This window comes from Globicephala melas, chromosome X (assembly GCF_963455315.2).
Source record: "Globicephala melas chromosome X, mGloMel1.2, whole genome shotgun sequence".
Lineage (NCBI taxonomy): Eukaryota > Metazoa > Chordata > Mammalia > Artiodactyla > Delphinidae > Globicephala > Globicephala melas.
This window is the reverse complement of record NC_083335.1, coordinates 96669135-96690464: the sequence shown is the minus strand read 5'-3', so window position 1 is coordinate 96690464 and position 21330 is coordinate 96669135. Positions and strand designations below refer to the sequence as shown.

The 21330-nt window shown below is 35.5% G+C and overlaps 1 protein-coding gene across 1 annotated transcript in view; it reads right to left on the bottom strand.

Annotated features, from left to right (window-relative positions):
* Window positions 1-1474: 1474 nt before the first annotated feature.
* TMEM47 (transmembrane protein 47) overlaps window positions 1475-21330 on the bottom strand; it is a 29336-nt gene continuing 9480 nt past the window's right edge. Inside the window, exons 2-3 of the mRNA XM_030849067.2 lie at window positions 14896-15036; window positions 1475-4870 (exon numbers count right to left, since the gene is read on the bottom strand). Of these exons, the coding sequence (XP_030704927.1) occupies window positions 4692-4870; window positions 14896-15036 (320 nt within the window). The 3' untranslated portion in view covers window positions 1475-4691. The remainder of the gene's footprint in view (window positions 4871-14895; window positions 15037-21330) is intronic.

The window sequence follows — 21330 nt, the reverse complement described above, 5'->3', positions numbered from 1 at the left end:
TTGACACAGAAGTTATTCAAGTTAAATTATTCAAATAAATTAGTGCTTCCTGTGAAAATACTAAGCGCTTAATTCTCATTTTTATTTGCTCCTTTAATCTTATCTCATTTAAGGTTGCACTTCTGAAAAGCTATTAACAGAAGGTCGTAACATGAAAATTTGACCAATAAATTAAAAATCCAGGTATTCAGTGGATTATTCTACAGAATACAAAATAATTTCGCTATCAGTTAATTTTTCTAACCAAAATGACTTAAAGACCACCAAAATGGAACATTGTGTTGACAAAGCATGGGCCTGACTTAATAAAACAAATCACAAACTGACTATATGGCCACTATGGCAAAGCAAATTAAAATTGTTTTCCTGTTTCCTGTTCACAATGAAATATCTGAAGGCAATGGATTTTCCCTTGTCTAATCCTAGTGAAGTTATCTCTCCATGTCTTCCAAATTCAGAGAAACTGGGTCATGGATAATTACCAGGCAGGACATGACTGTAAAGGTGTTTTGCCTGTGAGAATTCTGTATGAAAATGAAAGTACCTTATACTGAAAATATAATACATCAAATGAATGATGCTGATCCATCGAATTAGAATAAGGTCATTGAAAAGGAAAATTTCTACGATAGAAAATTTGTGAAAATGTTAGAATTCATAACTTAAATGTGCATACTTTTGAACATCTGATATTAAATACCTCATAGATTTATGAATGATTTACAATATTTTTTCAGCAGAAAAATATACTGTGAACCTGTCAAGATTTGAGCGTTCATGAGAAATGAAAGGCATGACAAAAAATATATATTTTATATTCAAACTGATTTTATCAACACAAGAAAATTTGCTCAATTATATATGGCTCTATTTCTACCTTCCAGAAAATTTTCTGACAATCATACAAGTGAATTTTTTGCTCTAATATATATTTCTTTCCAAGTATACTTAACATTTATCTAATACACAAAGGGTGATGGGAAATTTGGACTTTATGAATTTCTACACATACACATATGCACATTGAAAATTCAGTGTCTAATTAAAAAATAGAAATAATGCAGGAAAGCCTGTTTTAACATACCTTGCAACTACTGAAAACTAAACAAAAACCAAAATAGAGTATCAAACCCTTCACTACTCCTCTTTCTACTTGTGTGATTAGACAATAGGAAAAAGGAGAGCCTACACTATATCTCCTCTCTGTGCCTTTTAAGATAGAAAGTTAAAAAAGACACTTAATATTCTTTCTTTTATTGTTCATATAACTCAGCTGCAGAAGATAGAAAGGATTTGGGAGATAATTTGAAACAAAATATAGTTAAAAAATTTTTTACACAAAATGAACATGTCATATCAAGCTATGTTTTCTAAATAACATATACTTTATAAAAGAGAAAATGAACTGAAGACTTGTAATTTAGAAACCTGTTAAAGAGTCCACACAGTAGAGAAGACACAAAGTCAAACCACATCAGTGAAGCCACTTTTATTTTTATTTTTTCCACATAGATAACTTCATGTCAGCTACAAAAATCATGAAATTAAGAACTGATCGTGAAACTGCAAACTCAAAACCACTGGAGTGATAAACAGGTTCCCCCCAGAGGACTGTTAAAAAAACAATAACCAGAATAGCATGAATTCATATTTAAGTATTAAACATGTCATACATTTTAAAATAATAAATATATAACAGCAGTAGAGAAACTAATAGCATAAACAGCATGGAGTATATTTTATTTTTTAAGACAGATGAAATTTCTAGGCACAGTTTTAGGCATTAAAGAGGACACAGAGGCATAGGTTAGTGTGTGCTGCTCTGTACAAAAATACAGTCTGAATAAATTACATTGCTAGCCATACAATTAGACGTCACTTACCAGTCAGTTCATTGCATGTTTAATAATATACAGGTACATGCTAATCCATATATATCATTTATATTTCAAACACATAGGTCTCTCTATATTTATGTCTTTAAAATTTACATGTTGAACTTACAAAAAGCTAAATTGTTGTGCAAGAAATCCAAATAACTAGCCCTGCTGAGTACTTTATGCTATATGTATGTATGTATATCTCTCTCTCTCTCTCTAAGATAAACAATGGGATTGTAGTTAATAGTTTGGCTTGTAAGAAAACATTAAACAAACCTAAAGCTGCAAAGACATAATGTTATTGTGAGTGAAAAATTCACTTGTGTTGATTCTGATAGACAAAACAGTATTTTGGATGAGCAATGACAACTTTCATGTTATATTGGACTTGTTAGTAATGAAACACTTTCAAATATTAGTGATGGTAGAAATATAGCATAGGGCTCTTCACTGGGAAGGGGAAAAAAGTTATATAAGAAATCTACTTCTCAGTAAACAGCAAATATGTGTGCCTTAGCTTATACTATATTCTGTCACTTTCCAGCTTTTCATATTGACAGAGAATGAAAACTTTGTAAGACTCAAGATATGATATTGTTCTAACAGCACACTGCATCCTCTACTAGGACTAAGAAAAGTGCCTCATTGATGTCAGCACCAAAGTACTGTTTGTCCATTATTCAGGAATAAAGAGATTCTCTCCCAGTAAAGAGTGTTTAGTAGCTGAAATCCCTTTCCAACAAATACCGTTATTTCTCATGCTGCTCTGATAATATGCAATTAACAGCAAGATAGTCTGGCCCAGATTTTACTATTTCTCAAGAAAATTGCTTCAAAAGATTCTATAATAGTAATATCTTTCTGGAAAATTTCCACTCATAGTTTCTTATGATTCTATACAGAATTATATACTTTTATAAAGGTTTCTCTCTAGGATGCATTTAATCATTTTTGTCTGTCATCGCTAAAATAAGAATAAGCCTGGTTTTTCAAATTTACTTTGTGATTCCATAGAAAAGTCACAAGATAAGAGGGTTTTTTTAAGCCTTTGAATAATAAAATAGTTTTGTTTTTTTCCTGTTGTTTTGGCAACAGTTCTTAAGACAAGCTGAAAGCAGAACTCTGCTTTGGGAGGTAAAGCAAATTATTAAATACTATTGATGTGGTCCTGCTCTTAACAGATTTTGCAATATAACAGAACACAGGTACATTTTAAATGATTTCTCCAATGCTTCTTTCTGCAAGAGGGCCAAATAGTGTCTTTGTTAACAAAAATAATTATTTATAATTTTTATATTAGAACTGTATATTTGATATAAAAATATGTTTACAATTAAACTAACCAAATTTGTATATTAAACAGGATTAACACAAGTTTGCAGTGTAAGACTCGTTGCAAGCTTATTCCCTATTATTGATAGTTCCTTCCATTTGACCAGTCAATAAATGATTCCCTTACTATAAATCCATCATAATTGTGTGCACAAATCAGTTAGCCCATTAGTTAACTTCAGAGGACCAGGTGATAACCAGATGAATTCTACTCCTCTACTGACATTTAGACATTTATATAAATCTATCACTATTCCTTTATTTTTTAATGAAGACATTTAAAATACTTGGAAAAAAAGCAGCCTTCTATTTTAATGAATTTTAAACAAAATGATCATCCTAATTGCTACTCTCTTTTGAACTACAGGGCTTACAGAAGAATCATTAATTTTCAGATTAACACCATTTCAGTTTTTCTTCTTATACAATTCTATTAACACTTTCCAGTGAAACAGTAGAGAACATAGAGCAAAAGCTTTAGGGTATATGCACTTTTGTATGGTAAATAAGTGTGAATACCGATCTAAGCCTCTTAAAAATGTGTACAAGGTTAGTGTTCAAATCACTTCACTAGAGCAAACATTTATTTTATGTGCAAAAGGCAAATGCATGTGTAGGGCTAGGGAATAACTTATTACCATTTATACTAATGGTTCACCTTCTATAAAAATATTTAAGCTTGTTACATATGCACAACTGTTTGCTGTAATGTTTGGTAAGTGATTTAAAGGGTACTTAGGACAAAAGCAACTCATGCATATTTCTTTCTAGTTGCCCCAAGGAAAGTAGAGACTCAATTTTTCCTCATTCTAGATATGGCTGAGGCAAAATTTCTAACCACATAATGAAAAGCACATGTCTCCAAGTCTTGACTTCCTTCCCAGGGAGATGCTGATTGCCAAAGCATAACCTCCCTTTAAAACAAGTATTCTTGAAGGTGGAATATGTATCATTAACCAGTTACATTCAGAACCCCCATTAGATGCTGAAGGGAAGTTCACTTTTCAAGAGTTCACTCAAGCAAATAACCAACGGCCAATGTAGTCACTGGGTGGGATAAGCAGGCGATAAGGACTCTAACAGAGGAATCCTTGTCAGCACAATGGAGCTTCTAAACGTTGCTTATGCCAGCTGCTCCCCTGCAGGCAATAGAAGATTCAGGCATTTCTCATTCCAACTAGTTTCTCACAATGGTTGCTGTCATATAGACCCTTCACTTGTCAAGAAATGTGACATGAACATATTGGAAGTTTGCAGCATTTGCCTATGTCTAATCAGCTCTCTTAATTTGTGCAGGTCCCTAAAATGGATGTAAAAGCTGGTTATGATGTTGACAGCCAAAAGGCAAAAGATATTAAATCAACTGAGCAAACTGCTTGATGCTCCACAAGTGTTTTAGAAAATAGTGACTTAGAAAAGATGCAGATGTAATCCTTTTGTTGGATGGTTGATTTTTTTTAAAATTTTAGACTATTGGTTCTAGTAGTAGTCTTCGTAGTTCTTAGGGTTCAGGCAATAAAGGATGGCACCCCCAAACGAAAATATAGTTGCACCCCAGGCCAAGCCATAACCCCAATTGAACTCATGGTAAATTTTCAAGCTCACAGTTTCAATGAACTTGATTGGGTAAAGGACCAGGCTGCAAACCTGTAAAACAACTAAAAAAAAAGCAAATCAAAATTAGGAAAATGTTATTTACAGGAAATAAAATGATATACAAATATACATATGTATGAGAATTACACTTTAATCAAATAAACAAAAAAGCCAAAAAATTTGAAGCATTGCTTATTCTAGATGGTACACTTTAAAATATTGACAACTTTTTCTGTTTAACACTATTTCACAGTACAGTAAGAATTACTCTATTAATAATTAGCAAATCACTATAATAGTATTTGATGAAATAATTAGTGTAATATAATTTATATGAGCATACAAAATAATGGTTCTCACTTTACAAACACATATATAATTATCACTATTATGGCAAGTAGTACTAGTTTAGCTAAACTGTTTCACTATACAACACCTGTAAATAGCTTCCCAAGAATAGTGACCCCAAATAGCAGCTAAAAACCCTTGTTATTTATTTATACTCTTGAGAAATTGGGGACTTTGAATTCATCTGTACTGATGAAACCGGTGTACCTGTCATTCAAGATGTGCTTTTGTTGCTGTCACTTCTCAATATCATCTAACTCAGCCCAATATTCCAAGTCCTACCTTGATGTCCTTACTCTGATCAAAAACTATTTTTATTCTTTTCTTTTCATCCAGTCCATACCTCTCATCTTTTAAAATGGGTTCAAAAGTCATCTTTGTCAAGAAGCCACACCAACTTACACCCTTATTAGATATAACAGGTATAAATATATTATATATTTATTCCTCACCTACTTTCAAAAAAGAATTAAGTCTATGAAGGCATGGGAGGTAATCGTACTAGAAAACCTAAGTTAATGATGTCTACCACAATAGGGCACAAAACTTAGCTCTTACTTCTTAGTTAAATCTTAGTTCTTAGGCAGGGCTAAAGGGGAAATGTGATGAGTCATACTTAATAAAATAAAAGAAACCAGTTAATCGGGAAGGGGGAGGTGCTTTTTAAAAAAATATCTAAAATGCAGTCGGTATTTATCCAGTGGATATTTATATGGGAGACACTGGATTATATATGAGGTGATGTCTTCCATTCAAAATCATAACTTTCTATTGGATCAACTATTATATAATTTCTTTTTCTTTTTTTTTGGCCACGCCGCACGGTTTGTGGGATCCCCGACCAGGGATTGAACCCATGCCCCCTGCAGTGGAAGCACAGAGTCCTAACCACTGGACCACCAGGGAATTCCCTTCTATTTTATTTAAATCAATTTAATGAGAATTTATGGGATGCATCTGCCTTATTCTCTACTATATGATGGCTTCCACCCTCAAGAGACAATCTTCACCCTGAAAAATCTGAGATATAGTAATATGTGACAGGGATTGGCAAACTACCAAATCTGGCCTGCTTTTTGTTTTTGAAAAAAAGTTATACTGGAACACAGCCAGGCTCATTCATTTATGTACTGTTCACACTACCATGGCACAGTTGAGTAGCTGCAACAGAAACCATGTGGCTCACAAAGCCAGAAGTATTTACTATCTGGCCTTTTATAAAAAAAAAAAAGTTTACCAACCCCTGATATATAACGTAAATTTTGGGTTAAAATAATTATTATTTAACTCATCTTAAAAATACCATAAATTCCAAAAATGTGAATGATTAAGGTGTAGGAGACAAGAATAAACTTTGACACAGTAAAAATGATACAGCTTATTACATTTTTTGAAAACAGCAAGAGGATGGATAGTGTGTTTAATTAAACTGGAATTTCCTGCTTTAAAATCTACTCTCATCTATTCTCAGTACCTGTAAAATATCATTAATACCAATATGACTAATGTTCCTAGAAAGTCTACATTAACAGTCATCTATCTCTGGCATAAGACTGATGAACTACAGAAAACTCATGAGGGGGCATGATTCCTCAAAATTATTACTTTCGATAACGCTCAGACTAGGGGTGAAATGACCTTTCTGGAAGCAGATATAAGAATTCCAAACATTTTTGCCATGTAGCTCAACACTGCTCTGGGCCAGCACTAGCCTACCATACTTCCACATTACTACTGACAGTGGATGGATAAGTAGGTCCATATAACAGGAGAATCTCTCAACATTCAAAACAGAAATCACACGTTGTTTATAGTTTAAAAATCTCAGAAAAAGTTTTAAGTCGTTGTTAGAACAATTAACAGCATATTATATAATCCACACTTCTATTTCCAGCCAGTAAGTGCTAAATGTGTATTAATTTAAAAACTGGCTGGCTCTGTGCCTTTGTGATGGAAAGGGTGCTTTCATGTTTTAAATGTCTTAAAACTAACAAGAAGTCAATTACTATCAACCATGAACTACAGAAAAAAAAAATCCAAAGTTACTAAGTAAATTAAAAAGAAAAGCATTTTTCTCCTTTGGTTTCTATACTCTGGTCACTAGTCAAATCATGACTGATCTTGCCAGGATATGATTGAAATATGAATGTGAATTAGAAACAGTAAAATTCATTTACTCATTCAACAAATACTTGAATGTTTCTAAAGTGACACAGTTTAAGGCACTGGTAACACAAGTTGCTACCCTCATGGCTAGGCACACCATTATCAGTAAATAAATATAGAATACGGCAGGTATTGCTAAGAGACGTGAAAATACAAGAAAGCAAGAAAACAAGACAGAGGGATGCAGGCTGCTCTTTTAGATGAGAGCTGAAGAAGGCCTCTCTGGGGAGGAGTCATTAAAGCACAGACCTGAATGAAGTGAGGGGTGTAGGTCAATGTAGTGGGAAGTGAGCGATCTTGGGTAGAGGGCACAGGCAGTGCAAAACTGATGCAGGAGCACACTGGGTACAGTGGAACATCAGTAAGGATGCTGTGGATGCAGTACAGCGGTACAGAGAGCAAGGAAGGGAACAGCATGAGATGAGATAGAAAAGACAGCCAGAGGCTCATTCAGGAATGGCCTTGTGAACCATGGTCAGGGGTCTGGATTTCATTCTAAATGTGATGAGCAACTGCAAGAGGAATGTGAACAGAGAAGTAAAAACTGATCTGAATTATATTCTAAAAGGATTATACTGCTTCTTTTGTGAATCAGCCAGTTCCTGGAGTGAGGTGTTCACCTATCCTGCTTTTAATATTCATTTCAACGTGTTTTATTTAGCAAATATTTGGTCTTCATGGTATAATATAATGATATAGTTTCCCTCTAGTGGGAAAAGTAGAAACACGACTCCATTAGGCTCCATTGGCTTCCTTCTCTCTCTTGAGCAGCTTTCTTAGAGATGGAACTTTATTGTGTTGTTTGCCAGATGAAAATAACCCTAAAATGCTTTATGCTTCTGAATTATTTTAATCCCTTTGGAATCACTGAGAAAAATGCATGTAATAGCAAAATTGAGAAAAAAATATAATCTTGCATTTGTAAATAATTTTCTTCATTTAATATAATATATAGATGCAGGTTAAAATGTTTCCTTGCCTTTCACAGATGCTGCAAAGGAAACTAACAAACACACCTAGAGTCCAGAACTCAAGAAAATAACACCATACTATGTTTCTACTTTACCACCAATCGATGAAACATAACAGGCATTGGCTGTGGTATTTTCTATGCTCTATCTCAGAGGCATAAGTAAAGTTGTATAGCGTTTTAGAATTTGAAGGGAATTTGAGGTTCATTTTATTCCCCCTCCCTACTTTTTGGAAAAGAGGCAACAAAACTACCAGCCATGAAATTGTGCAGACAGAAACATGACAAGAACTTAGAGGCTCTTGTGTTATTTCTAGTTTTCTTTAAGGGGATATTTTTCAATGTTTTCAATATTGAAATATTCAAAATATTCAATATTCAAATAGTCAATATTTTCTAACATGGGGATATTTCAATATTTCAACAAACATTTATTGGATGCCCACTGCATTCTAGGTGAAAGAGGTAAGACAGATAGGACACGGCCCTGTCCTCTGATATTTCATACTCTATCGTGGAGACAGACACACAGATACAAACAAATGTGTTCAACAGTAGTAGTAGAGGCATGTTCACTTATAATCCGTTCATCATGTTTATTGAGCTCTAATGATATTTCAAGTACCACTTCTGCCTGCAGAAAGAAGGGAGGGCTTCAGAGACGAAGCACTATTTGAACTGGTTCTTGAAGGATGGACAGTACTCGGTCAGAAGAGAAACATGAAAATACCTCTAGGAAGAAGAAGCAGTTTCCATAAAGCTTGGAGATATAAAAGGCTGTGCCCATAGAAAACTCACATGGGTAGAATGAAGGGCACAGTCACATGGAGATGTTTGGTTTAGACTATAAAAGACTTATTAGCATGTCATAAAAATACAGACTGGTTTCTATAGGGAGACATTTCAGAGGTTATTTGAATTGTAGATGCTGTTGGTACGCTTTCCATATACTCTCATCCTCATAATTTCAGTATATGTCAGCCTGACTTTCGATTGTCAGCACCTGCACTTCTTTGCCTGACTTTTCCTCTGGCCACAAAAGCTACTTTGCCTGACTCCGAGGCAGGTACAGTGTTCTGGGAAATTACCATTGCTGTTTCCCCATCATCACCAACAGCCCTTACCAATGACTATCAGCATTTGCTTTATAAATACTCCAATTCCCTAGTCCTTCCAGTGAGGTAACTCTGAGGGGTGTGTTCTGCACTGGTTTCCAAAATTTTTCCAGGAAGATTAAGCTCCAGGTGCTTACAGTGACCACTGGTTTGATAATGTACTCTTTATTGGCTGCCTTCTCTTCCCTGTCTCACTTTCTTTCCATATCCCTTCTTTTACCTCCCAGATTAAGTACTTGCACTTGATTCCTTGCTTCAGATTCTGCCTCTGGGGAAACCAAAGGAACAAGTGACAAGACCAGATTTGTATTTCAGAACTACATCTCATGTGTTTGTATGCAAGACAGCCTAAAAGGGAGGAGACTGGAGGAGGACAGGCCCCTAGGAGGTTAGTCAGTGCATGGATTCCTGTGCACAGTGATGACTAAGGTAACATCAGTGGGAAAGGTCAGGGAAAGTAAAGACTATAAAAGAAAAACTGAGTAACTGGATTCCAGGAAAGGGAAAGGAAGGAGTCACATAGACAGTTTAACTCAGACGTTACCACAGAAAAATAAATTAGGGGGAAGTTCAAATTTGGGAACTGAGATGTTGCACTTGAGGAAGAGTTATATCCTCAACTAACTCAGTAATGGTGGTGTATAAAAAGAAACTACAGACTTAGAAGATAATTTAAAGACAGAATTGATAGGACTATCCAGCCAAGTCCCCTAAATATCAAATTTACATAAAGGAAACAATATTTGTAGAATAAAAAACATTTGCCCATGAAAGGTTAACATGAAGCTATCAATTTCTCTCCTTTTTAATTTAATCTATAACTACTTAAAATTAAGCAGTACATATGAAATGAATTTTGATGGTGATACTGTAAACTGTTCTAACCAAAGGGTAGTTTGATATGGATAAAGATCTGTGAATAGAACTCCTTTTTAGTTTGAAATATAAGCTGGACACTGATTTTTCTGTCAAAATCTAGCCTTGAAATACCTCCAGCCATCTCCTTGTGCCTGACAGGATGGAGAGGAGGGCTGCAATACACAAGCCTCTAATCAGAGATGGAAAGCAGATGCAGGACCCCCTCCCAAAATATCCCCATTCTGCATAAATAATCATTTAGAGGAGGCTTTCTGCAGATATAACAGAAAGGAACATCCTCAATAATACAATTAGTGGGGATTCTGTCATTTAAAATCTGAATTATGAAAGACTCAGATTTTTCTGCAACTTGTCTTAAAGGCCATGGGGGAGAAAAAGGAAACAATCATCCTAAGTCCCAGTGGGGCATAAAAAGATCTGCAAAACCATACAATAAGAGAAAAGGACCCAGAAAAAGGCAACCCCTCTAATTTCACCAAGTCTTTAGTGAGAACTAGATGTCAGGTATCAGAATCTCCTCATGCATTATCTGTCATTGTCAGTTACACAATAAAAAACATGCTATAGTCAACTGTACTGGACATGTGCACAGTTTTCATGATGTACTATGTTTCAGTCATGCTGTACTGATCAGTTTGTGGTCTTTGTGACACCTTGAGTTGCTGCCATCCTTCAGGTGTTGCTCCCAAGAGATGGAGTAACTGGAGTTACAGGATGGACTCCAACTGCAGTACACAGTTGGCAGCTGAATTAAAAATTCAAGGCTGGGGCTTCCCTGGTGGCGCAGTGTTTGGGAGTCCGCCTGCTGATGCAGGGGACACGGGTTGGTGCCCCGGTCCAGGAAGATCCCACATGCCGCGGAGCGGCTGAGCCCGTGAGCCATGGCCGCTGGGCCTGAGCGCCCGGAGCCTACGCTCTGCAATGGGAGAGTCCACAACAGTGAGAGGCCCGCGTACCGCAAAAAAAAAAAAAAAAAAAAAATTCAAGGCTGATTCGGCTTTTATTTTTCTATGTGTTATATGTACCCAAGTACAGATAACTCCTGAAACCTCACTTGGGCTCTCAAATTAGAGAGCTGCCCTGAATTGAAACCCTGGCTCTGCAACTTACTAGCTGGACAACACCAGACAATTACTTAACCTTTCTGAGGCTGCTTCTTCACTGATAATATGAGGAAAATAAATACCTAATCTTAAGACTGTTATAGCAGAGATAGCAGTGTGCTACAGGTCTAGCAGTATGACACATGGTAGGTGCTCAGTTAATTATTATTATCATCAACAGTATCATTATAGATAACTTCTTATTCTGAAGTCTAAATTTGTAGGACCGAAGGTAGAAGAGTTGTGGAACATAGGACAATGTTTTAGATGGGTTGCAGCGATGGCTGCCTCTTAGATCTTCTAGCAATTATTCAAGCAGGTAGCAAACCCACCCTAAATCAAGGACCTCAGAGAAAAAGAGAAGACAAGAAAACCTCTAAAATTTGTCTGGCTGTGTTTATAAGACTTAATCATCAGCTTTTAGTAAAAACCCTTTAAGAGTATATTATCTAACACCAAGATAGTGAAGTTGCATACTATAGGCACCCAACATACATTTGTTAAATAAATGAATGAAAATATGGATATATGAAAAATAATCTTTACAACTGTTACTTTTTTGAGCTGTTTTGGTCTTAGATTTGTGGTCACAGGGAATTTGCTGCTTCATAAATTGCCAACAGAGAAATGGTTTAAGAAAAAACAAATTACAGTTAGCTAGCTGTTTTCATGCCTGTTTTTCCCTATCAGATTATAAACCACATTCCTCAGTCTTCTTTCCGTCATTCACTCAGCTATTTACTGAGTGCCCCAGAGTACCAGGCACTGCATATGGTACTGAATTAATGATGTAGTTCTGCGTAGAAATGTTTCCAAGTGGTAGTGCTATGTCTGTTTTGATTTTATGTACTGCAAGTTTCAGCAGAAGCAAAAAAAAAAAGAATATTTCTTAGTTGAGATAAGTATCATTCCCTATGTGTGTGAATACCAAGATAAAGCCTAATATTATTTGGAGAAGAAAATATTGTGAGAAAAGTGGAGAAATACAGACCATTTTCAAGCAGACCAGGATGAGTAAAAAGGGAAAATAGTCCCAAATACACATTTACAAAGAATCACTAAACTGGTGAGACAAGCCAACCACTCGAATAAGTATGTTTCCTAAGAAGCAAGCAAGATAAACAACCATGATTTTTAGCTAGCATTGTTTCAAGTAGGCAGATTTTCCAACTTTGTTAATCTTACATCCAAATCATAAATGGATTATTATGTTTAATAAATATCTTTTCCAGAAGTCAGCTACAGGCAACTCTTTAATGGCTTTTGCAGATGGGAGAGAGAAATTTTTTCATGACATGTTTCAAATAACCAGTAAGTTTTACCTTGCTTATATGCAAAGTGAACGCTAAACTAATGGTTATTTCAAGAAAAGCTTCCATAAGCAGTCTCAAAAGAGAATGAGTAAAATTAAATCTCAGCACATGTACAGTTTTAAAATGTAGCAGTATAATGCTCATTTTCGGTCTCGGCAGGTAGAATAATACTGTATGAATGTTGCTTTAGGGATTCGTCTCGTTATTTTATAATTTACTAATATTTGTGGCAGCGAGAGTTAAATCAAAATCTTTTTTTGACCAAATCCATTACCTTTAACTTATACTCATTTACAATATGTTTTCTGTTACAACCAGTGCTTATTTTCACATTTTCACAAATTTTGCTATACTTGGGAAAAACTATAGAACTTTTTAAGAAAAAACTGGAACTTCCAGTTATTTCTGTAAGAATGTTTATAATAGGTGCTTTAAACAACAGATTTCTTTATAGATTCTGCATATGCCATTATAGAGTAAGTTAAAGGCTAAATGGGATAGTAACTAGGTAGCACAATAATACTGGATATTTATAAGAGAATGTCTAGACTGTCTCTATATCTTCATAAATCAGAAATATGAGTATTCTAAAAATTATTCAAAACATAATTCCAGTTTTAAAGAACTGTATATCATTTCAGAACAATTTATCAAGAAATTCTATTATAATTGACTCTAATCACTATGTTAATAAATCCTAGCTGCAAAGATAAACTTATACTATAATTAAAATATCTAAGTTATTTCATTGTAAAAATAGGAAAAGAGGCGTGGCAAATCCATGAACTGAGAAATAAACTGCAGAATGATGGAATCTTTAGGAGAATCTTCATGTTATACTAAATTATTCACAATAGAGACCTTTATTACATGAGATCAACAATATAATGATATTGTGGCCACCGCCTAAGACTTCAAAATATTTTTTGTAATAGTGTTTTCTACTCTATTAGAAAGTATCTGTCATGCTATTTAGCCAGTTTTATAGGTGTCTCAATATAATGTCCAGTCCATAATAGGTACCCAATAAAGAGTGAATGAATGAATGAGGGATCCAGTAGTGAATGAACCACCCGTTTAGGATTCAGTAGCCTCCTAGCCCCAGGTCCACCAGTAACTACTATGTGATCTTGAGCACATCACTTAAGAGATTTTAATTAGATCTATTTCTACATTCTTTCAGCCCTGTGGACCGTTGTTTTTATGACCCTTGCATTCTGACCAGTCTTCATGGGTATAAGAAGATGAACACAAACAGCAGGGGGCAGCAGAACACTTCTGATTTTATAATTTTAGACCAAATGACCCTTCAAATCCTGAGAAATTTCATCTATTCCCATCTTTAAACAGCTTTAAAAAATCCATCTAACAGGCTAGATGGTTCTCTCAGTGTCTTCATTGTTGACAGTCACAGGGGCTTATTTTGCAGTCTTCAAATCAGATATGACTGACAGGATAAATTGAAGGCACCAACAAGAATATTTCAGTTTCAGTCATTTATAAGAATATTTAAGGAGATCCTTATAAATGAAACTTAAATTCATATCAAATAATGTACTGGGCTTTTAGTCTTATAAGCCCCTTTTCTAAATAGCTCCCTGACTTTTAGTAAAAGTTCCATTTTACCTGGGTTGATATTTTAATCCAAGCTGTGCTTCATAGAAAGATGGGTTGCTAAATTAATGAATATGCCATTGAACTCAAACGATTGAGTTGTCTGACGGGTCACGTTAAACATTATGATTTTTCAGTATAACCATGTTTATTTCAAAACAGATTTATACCTTTAAGAGTACACATATTGGAATTTTTTTTCAGTTTTATGTCAGAAAAAAACAATTTTGCCTTAAGATCACCAAGGGGGCAGTAAAAGGAGGAAAAAAATACTGGATGTGAAGAAAGACTGTTGGTAAACACATCTGCTGCAATTCCTAAGGCAACAGCCCTTGTCAAGAGCCATTATTTATTCGTGTTTTAGTTCGAAGTTTAGAAATTGCCACTGTGCTCTGTGAAATGCTTAACACATTGAAAACTGATACTATGATAAACCTGTAGCCAATTTACCTTAAAATATAACAAATGCCTCTTGATCTGTAGGTAATACAGCAGCCACATTACTGTTTCTGCATGAGAAGGGAGGATGGTAGAAAGGTTCATGAAACTTTAATGTTTGAAAGTAATGAATATATTTACCTGCTGCAAAAAGCATGACAGCAACAGGTCTGTAGAAGCGCCTTCGAGATCCCACGCAGATGGAAACCAAACCCACCAGGAATGCAATGAGAATGATGGCAGCACCGCCCAAGAGTAAAGCCAGAGTAGCAATCTGCCAATCTGGAAAGAAAAAAGAAAGGCATTGCTTTTTTCAAGCAGTACACTATGCTCAGCCGCAGTCACCTTGCTGCAGCTAAATAGACGTGATTTTACTGCATACCAAGCATCCTTTGGGATTTGAGATGTTTTGCAACAAAAATTACTACAAATGTCCTTATTCAGAAAAGTCTCCTACACTAAGCTAAACACAGTTGGGTTTTTTTTAAAAACTTTTTTATCCATGTACCCAAATCTCACTTATCCTTCCAGACCCACCTTGAAATCTTCGCTAAGCACAGTTTTTAGACCACAGGTTTGCCATGCTTTTCTTCCAAGGACTCTATTAAGCATTCATGCTAAATTGGTGCCCCCTGCACAACCTATTGTCATTATTATTATTATTTAATTTTCTATTGAACTGTAAAGTTCACAAATCATAAGTATAGAAAGTAGAGGACTTGATGAATTTCATGTATATTTACACACCCACGTAACCACCACCCAGATTAAGATAGAGAACATTTCTATCACCCAGAAAGTTCCCTCATGCCCCTCCCGAGTCAATTATCACCCTTCTACCCAGGCTACGTACGAACCAACATTATTTACGTATTAGATTTGCCTTTTCTTAAACTTTATATAAATGGTATCAATTCTTTGATGTCTGGCTTTTAAGTCTGTATTTATTTTCTGTCTGGCTTTTATGTCTCTGATATTCAACCACGTTGATGCATGTGGCTGTAGTACATACTCTTTTTTTTATTGCTGTGCTTTCTTAGAAAGCCTTCCTTTGCACACACACACGAAAAACCCAACTTTTTAATTGCCTTTCTCTCCCTCCCCCGCCCCCAACTAAAACAACTCCCCCAGCAAATTAGCATCAGGAAGATTTGTTGTTTGTTTTTTCCTCTTCTCTTTCCTTTCATTCTAATCTTACTGTTGTATTTACCACCATAGGGATGGTTTCTGAAAGTAAGTATTCCCAGGGTGCCAGAATGGACTCTAAGTGGCTCCTTGGCTCCTTTCTTCATTCACACGCGTTAACAGTAAGCATATACTAACCACTTACTATGTGCAGGCTTCTGTACAGATACTTTGAGTCTCCCATGCCCTGAATGAAACCGAAACCTCACTGAAATGTATTTGTTATTTCTTATAAAATAAAGATTTAGAAAGAGTATGACACAAAACTGGCCCATTTTCCATTTTATAAGAGTAGAATGTTCTCTAAGAAGTAAAGTGAATATATAAAAGCACTATCCAGCTTAGGAAGCATCACAGAAAATGACACTGTGGAGAACATTCTTTCGTGGGTTTTGTTTCAAAGTCCCAGGCTGCCTCTTCTGGTCCTCACTTTAATGTATGTGCAAGAAATAAAAATAGACTTTAACCCATGGTTAAATTGCAATGCAGTCTATCCAAAGTCAAGAACTCATGATATTTTGATGCTGCACTCTGAAATTATCCCTCCAGACAGCTCCCAAAGTGCACTCTTTACCACTGCAGGATAAGGGACAAGTAGAGGACCCTACAATGCCCTAAGATTTCCTTCTTTTATTCACACTTGTATAACCCTGCCTCAAGCATCCTCTTCCACATCCTCTCCTCCTAATAAATTCTGGAAATACAGCTGGCACTGAACTAGAACTCGCACAGCATTCAATAAACAAACAAACAAGGGAGAAAACAGAACAAGTCCATACTCCTTAAAATATAAAGATGAATCACAAGAAAGTGGAGAGCATTTTTTTATGCCATCTATTTGTAACAAAGCAATATAACTTCAAACAAAAGTATATCTGGCTTTCAACTAGAGTTTAAAAGGATAGCCATACTGTGGGGTTTTTTTGTTGTTGTTCCATAAAAGCATGTAGCTTTGAATTAAAAAAACAAAAGAACAATCCTTACATTTGGAAGTCTCTAAATTTTTTTGAAAAAGTTTATGCATAGCACAATTTTATTGCACTTTAACATAATAAAAATCCTTCTGAAAAGTTATAAGTTGAAATTTCTGAATAATAAATCAAATTTTCATTATATCTAAATGTTTGAGGTACAAAAAAAAAAATAATAAAATCAATCCATCCAGACATCAATCAAATTCCTGGAGGCTTTAAGAGCCAATGCTGAACATTTTCTTGTTGGAGTATTACTTTCATAAAATGAGTATTGCTTTTAGCAACTTACTCCAATTTATTTTAAATGAATAAGAATTTTGAAAGTATCAATTTTGTTTAAATCAAGATACAACTTATTCACTCACTTTAAAAATATCTTAAAAATAAAAGCACAAGATTGCTTTTTTCCAATCAGCTCTTTCACATAGCCCAAAAGGCATAAAATGCCATACATTTGACTATTTCTACTTTTCAATCCAAAATAAAACAGGAATTTTGATCAATTTTCTCTACTTTAAATATCCTCAAAGAATAGCTAAAATATATGTATTTATTTGCATTTTGTAAAGAACAAGACTAAGAAAAAAATTGGCAAACTTTCCCTCTAAAGGGCCAGATATTAAATATTTTCGGCTTTGTGAGTCATGGTCTCTGTTGCAACTACTCAAGTCTGCCGTGTTGTGTGAAAACAGCCCTAGGCAGTATGTAAATAAAAGGAGCATGGTTGTGTCCCAATAAAACTTTATCTACAAAAACAAGTGGTGGTCTGTCAGGCAATAGTTTGCTGACCCCTGGTCTATACCTCATCTATATCTATATCTATATCTATATCTATATCTATATCTATATCTATATCTATCTGTCTATCATCTATCTATTGATTGATTGATAGAATGTTTTTTTTTAATTTATTTATTTATTTTTGGCTGCATTGGGTCTTCGTTGCTGTGAGCAGGGGGGCTACTCTTCATTGCAGTGCGCAGGCTTCTCATTGCAGTGGCTTCTCTTGCAGAGCATGGGCTCTAGGCACATGGGCTTCAGTAGTTGTGGCACATGGGCTCAGTAGTTGTGGTTCGTGGGCTCTAGAGCACAGGCTCAGTAGTTGTGGCACACAGGCTTAGTTGCTCCTCGGCATGTGGGATCTTCCCAGACCAGGGATCAAACCCGTGTCCCCTGCACTGGCAGGGGGATTCTTAACTACTGCGCCCCGCAAGGAAGTCCTCATGTACCATTTTAAAATGTTGAATTTTCTTTTAGGTAAAGGCCTCTCAGACAATAATAATTTCATAATGAAGTCAATTTGATTAATGAGTAATACAGGAGTGGAAAGTGATGCATATCCAGCATAACAATAGAAAACTGCAAAAAAAAAATCCTAATTTCACATGTTGAATTTCCTTAAAATAGTAATACTTTATTTCATACCGAAAGCCAATAAAATGCAATAGAAGCTACAGGAGAATAACAAGTATTAAAAGGGACTAGAACCTAATTAGGAGGGGAACCTCTTGTAGCAAAGGAAATAGTTCTAAAAAGTAGATGAATACAACCAGTTCTGATTTTCTTCTATATGTCCTGTATTTAATTTTAAGTATTGAGGCTGTGGCTAATGAGAAAGTCACTTTAGACATAAAGTCAAAAAGGAGCACCAGTCACCAGCATCTCCACAGTTATGATATTGCTACCCTTCCCTTTGGTCCACAACCATAGCTATGCCTGCTCAAACAGAAAAGCCATTTTATTTTCCCAGAGACTAGAATTGGGCCACATATGTCTGCCACTGTCCTGGCCAGAAGCTGGGGCTTAGACTGAAGTATTGAGGCTATATCTCTGGTGGACGGTGCCAAGTTTCGGGATTGCTGTCATTATACCCATTTGGAATGATTCACTTGGGCAGGTTGCCCAGGACCAAAGCTTTAACTCGCTGACCAGTTGAACATCAATCAGTAAGCTGAAAAAGCAGTTTGAAATGGCTACCATAGTCAAGGAGGCTCAGGGTAGTTTTCAAGGTTCAGCACTAGGCACATTGGAGCTGAGAATAGTGCACGTGGCATTGTGTCTCTTTCAGTAAACAGCAACAGAATCCACTGTCCAAATATTAGGACCTGCCTCACAGATGAGTTAAAGCCAGGGACTATGCAGATAGGTCTGATACCATTTTCCTCTTTCTTACTGAACAAGACTAGGAGATGGGGAATAAAACAAGTCAAAAATACTTTTATAGATACCTACTAATGGCCATTAAAATAATAGGCTGGGATTCATGTTTACAAAGACATGTATTTACTTATCTACCAAATGTAGATTTAACAAGAATATATACATATAAAATATTTTGCTATATACTACAGGACTCGGGCAATTTTACATTAATACTATAATAAATGACTGGAAAACTATACATGAATCGTTTTTTCCATTAGAAGGTTTGCATGCCACAAATACTTGCTATCCCATATTCAGTGTTTGCAAAACAAAATGTCATAAAATTCTCAATTTTCAGCTCCATTTCTTCAAAAAAAAATCATTTTAAGTTCTCATAATTTGTTAATTTCTATATCAATCTTAGTCCCCCAATTTTATAGCCCTCACAGTATTTAATCAGATGAAGTGTTAAGAGTCCTTAGAGATTTATTACTCGGCATTAGTTTTATACATTTCTATAAATGATATACTGATACTGTAGTGGAGCAGTGAACGTAAACCAGCTCTGCAGAACATCAGTGGCCATGGTTCTGTTTTACACACTGCAGTGCTCTGCACAAGTAAAACTGCTCATTGTTCAAAGTTGGGCCACCTGATTTGAAATCTGAGTTTGGTTTCTAAGACCTGAGAGAACAAGTGATAATAGGTTTGGAGGAAATAATGTACAACCTTGGTCCATAAACTGGTTAGGTCTCAAGTGGGCTGGGAGGGATGTTTTGGATCCGGAAATGAAACCTGAAATGAGGCTGGCATAGTATCTGTCAGGTTCCACTTAAGAGTATTTTGGCAAAACTGACACAGTGACACACCGGATGCATTGGAACTGTACCTACAAAAGCCAAGGCTAAAGATAAGTATGTGCTTCCCTATGACAGCTTTCTCTAACAGAAAAAAGATAAAAGAAAAAAGGAAAAAAATAATTAAAATAAATAAATATATATAGATAAAAGACAAACACACAATGTTATACTTTCCCCCGCAGCTACAGAACAAAAATTGGGCAGTCCATATGTCAAAACATCAAGTCCAACATTAATGTGCAACTCAGGAACTAAATTCAAATCCTCTTTCTAAGTATTTTTATTAGCGGGTGCCACAGTTTCCAATGTCTATAAATGCTTTAGTATTCTGCAGAATTGTGCTGACTTACTTTACAATCTAATACATGAGACTGGCCTGAAATTGCTACTGCATTATGAAAATTCTATGGGCCACATTATAACTGCCAAATTGGAGAATTCACATTCCCTTGGGGAATTCACGGTCAAAATTTACTTCCGATTTTCAGGAAAAGCAAAATCTAAATGATGATACATTTTCCACACTTTTGAGCCAAGGTCAGTGTACCACACCAGTGCCTAAAGCTTTCCTCCACCCGTCTCATTTCAAAACCTTTAACTCATCAGACACTGGCTAATTTATTTACCTCTGCAGGTATTGTTTATACGCTGAGATTAGTTCTACTGTATGTAAATCCTTGAGCACACAATTGTCACTTCTTCTAGGAAATTAGATATAATTAAAAAGCAATGAAGAAATACATTTTTAACCTTATAAATTCAAGTCCCACAGCAGGAGTGGGTGGTACTTCCCCGAGTGTATTCTAATATTTTAATGCACAATTCTCACTATTCCTATAATTCTCATCAGAAAGTAAAATATTGATTTTCATAACTTTTATAATCACACTGAAATGTGCCAGAAAGGCACTTATATTTTTACCTTTGGATTCTCCAAAAGAATATTCACCAAAATGATATCCATAACTGCAATCAAAATCATTCACTACTCAACCTAGAAGAGTAATCTTTTCTGTCATCTTGACGCTATCTCACAAGCCATCCACAAGTTCTCCTTAAAGTTACTCTGCATGTGGCAGATGAAGTGGAAAATCGGAACCATTTGTGAGTGAGTTTAAACTTAGTTTTCTTGGCTAAGTTGCATCCTGACCTAAATCCGTCAGCATTGCGTTAATTTTCCACTGTTCCATGGGATACAGACACAAGCAAAGGCAGCCAAAAGAAGAATCCGGATTCTAATTTCAATAATTAAAATGACCATCTCCTTTTTCAAACAACTAATATCAAAACTAACATTCACATGCAAACAAATATTTATGGCAAACAACTACGTCTTTCATAAAATGACAAACAGTATAGACACTGTGTACACCGAGCTGCACACAGTCAAGTGGAATGTCAGAGAAGCACCT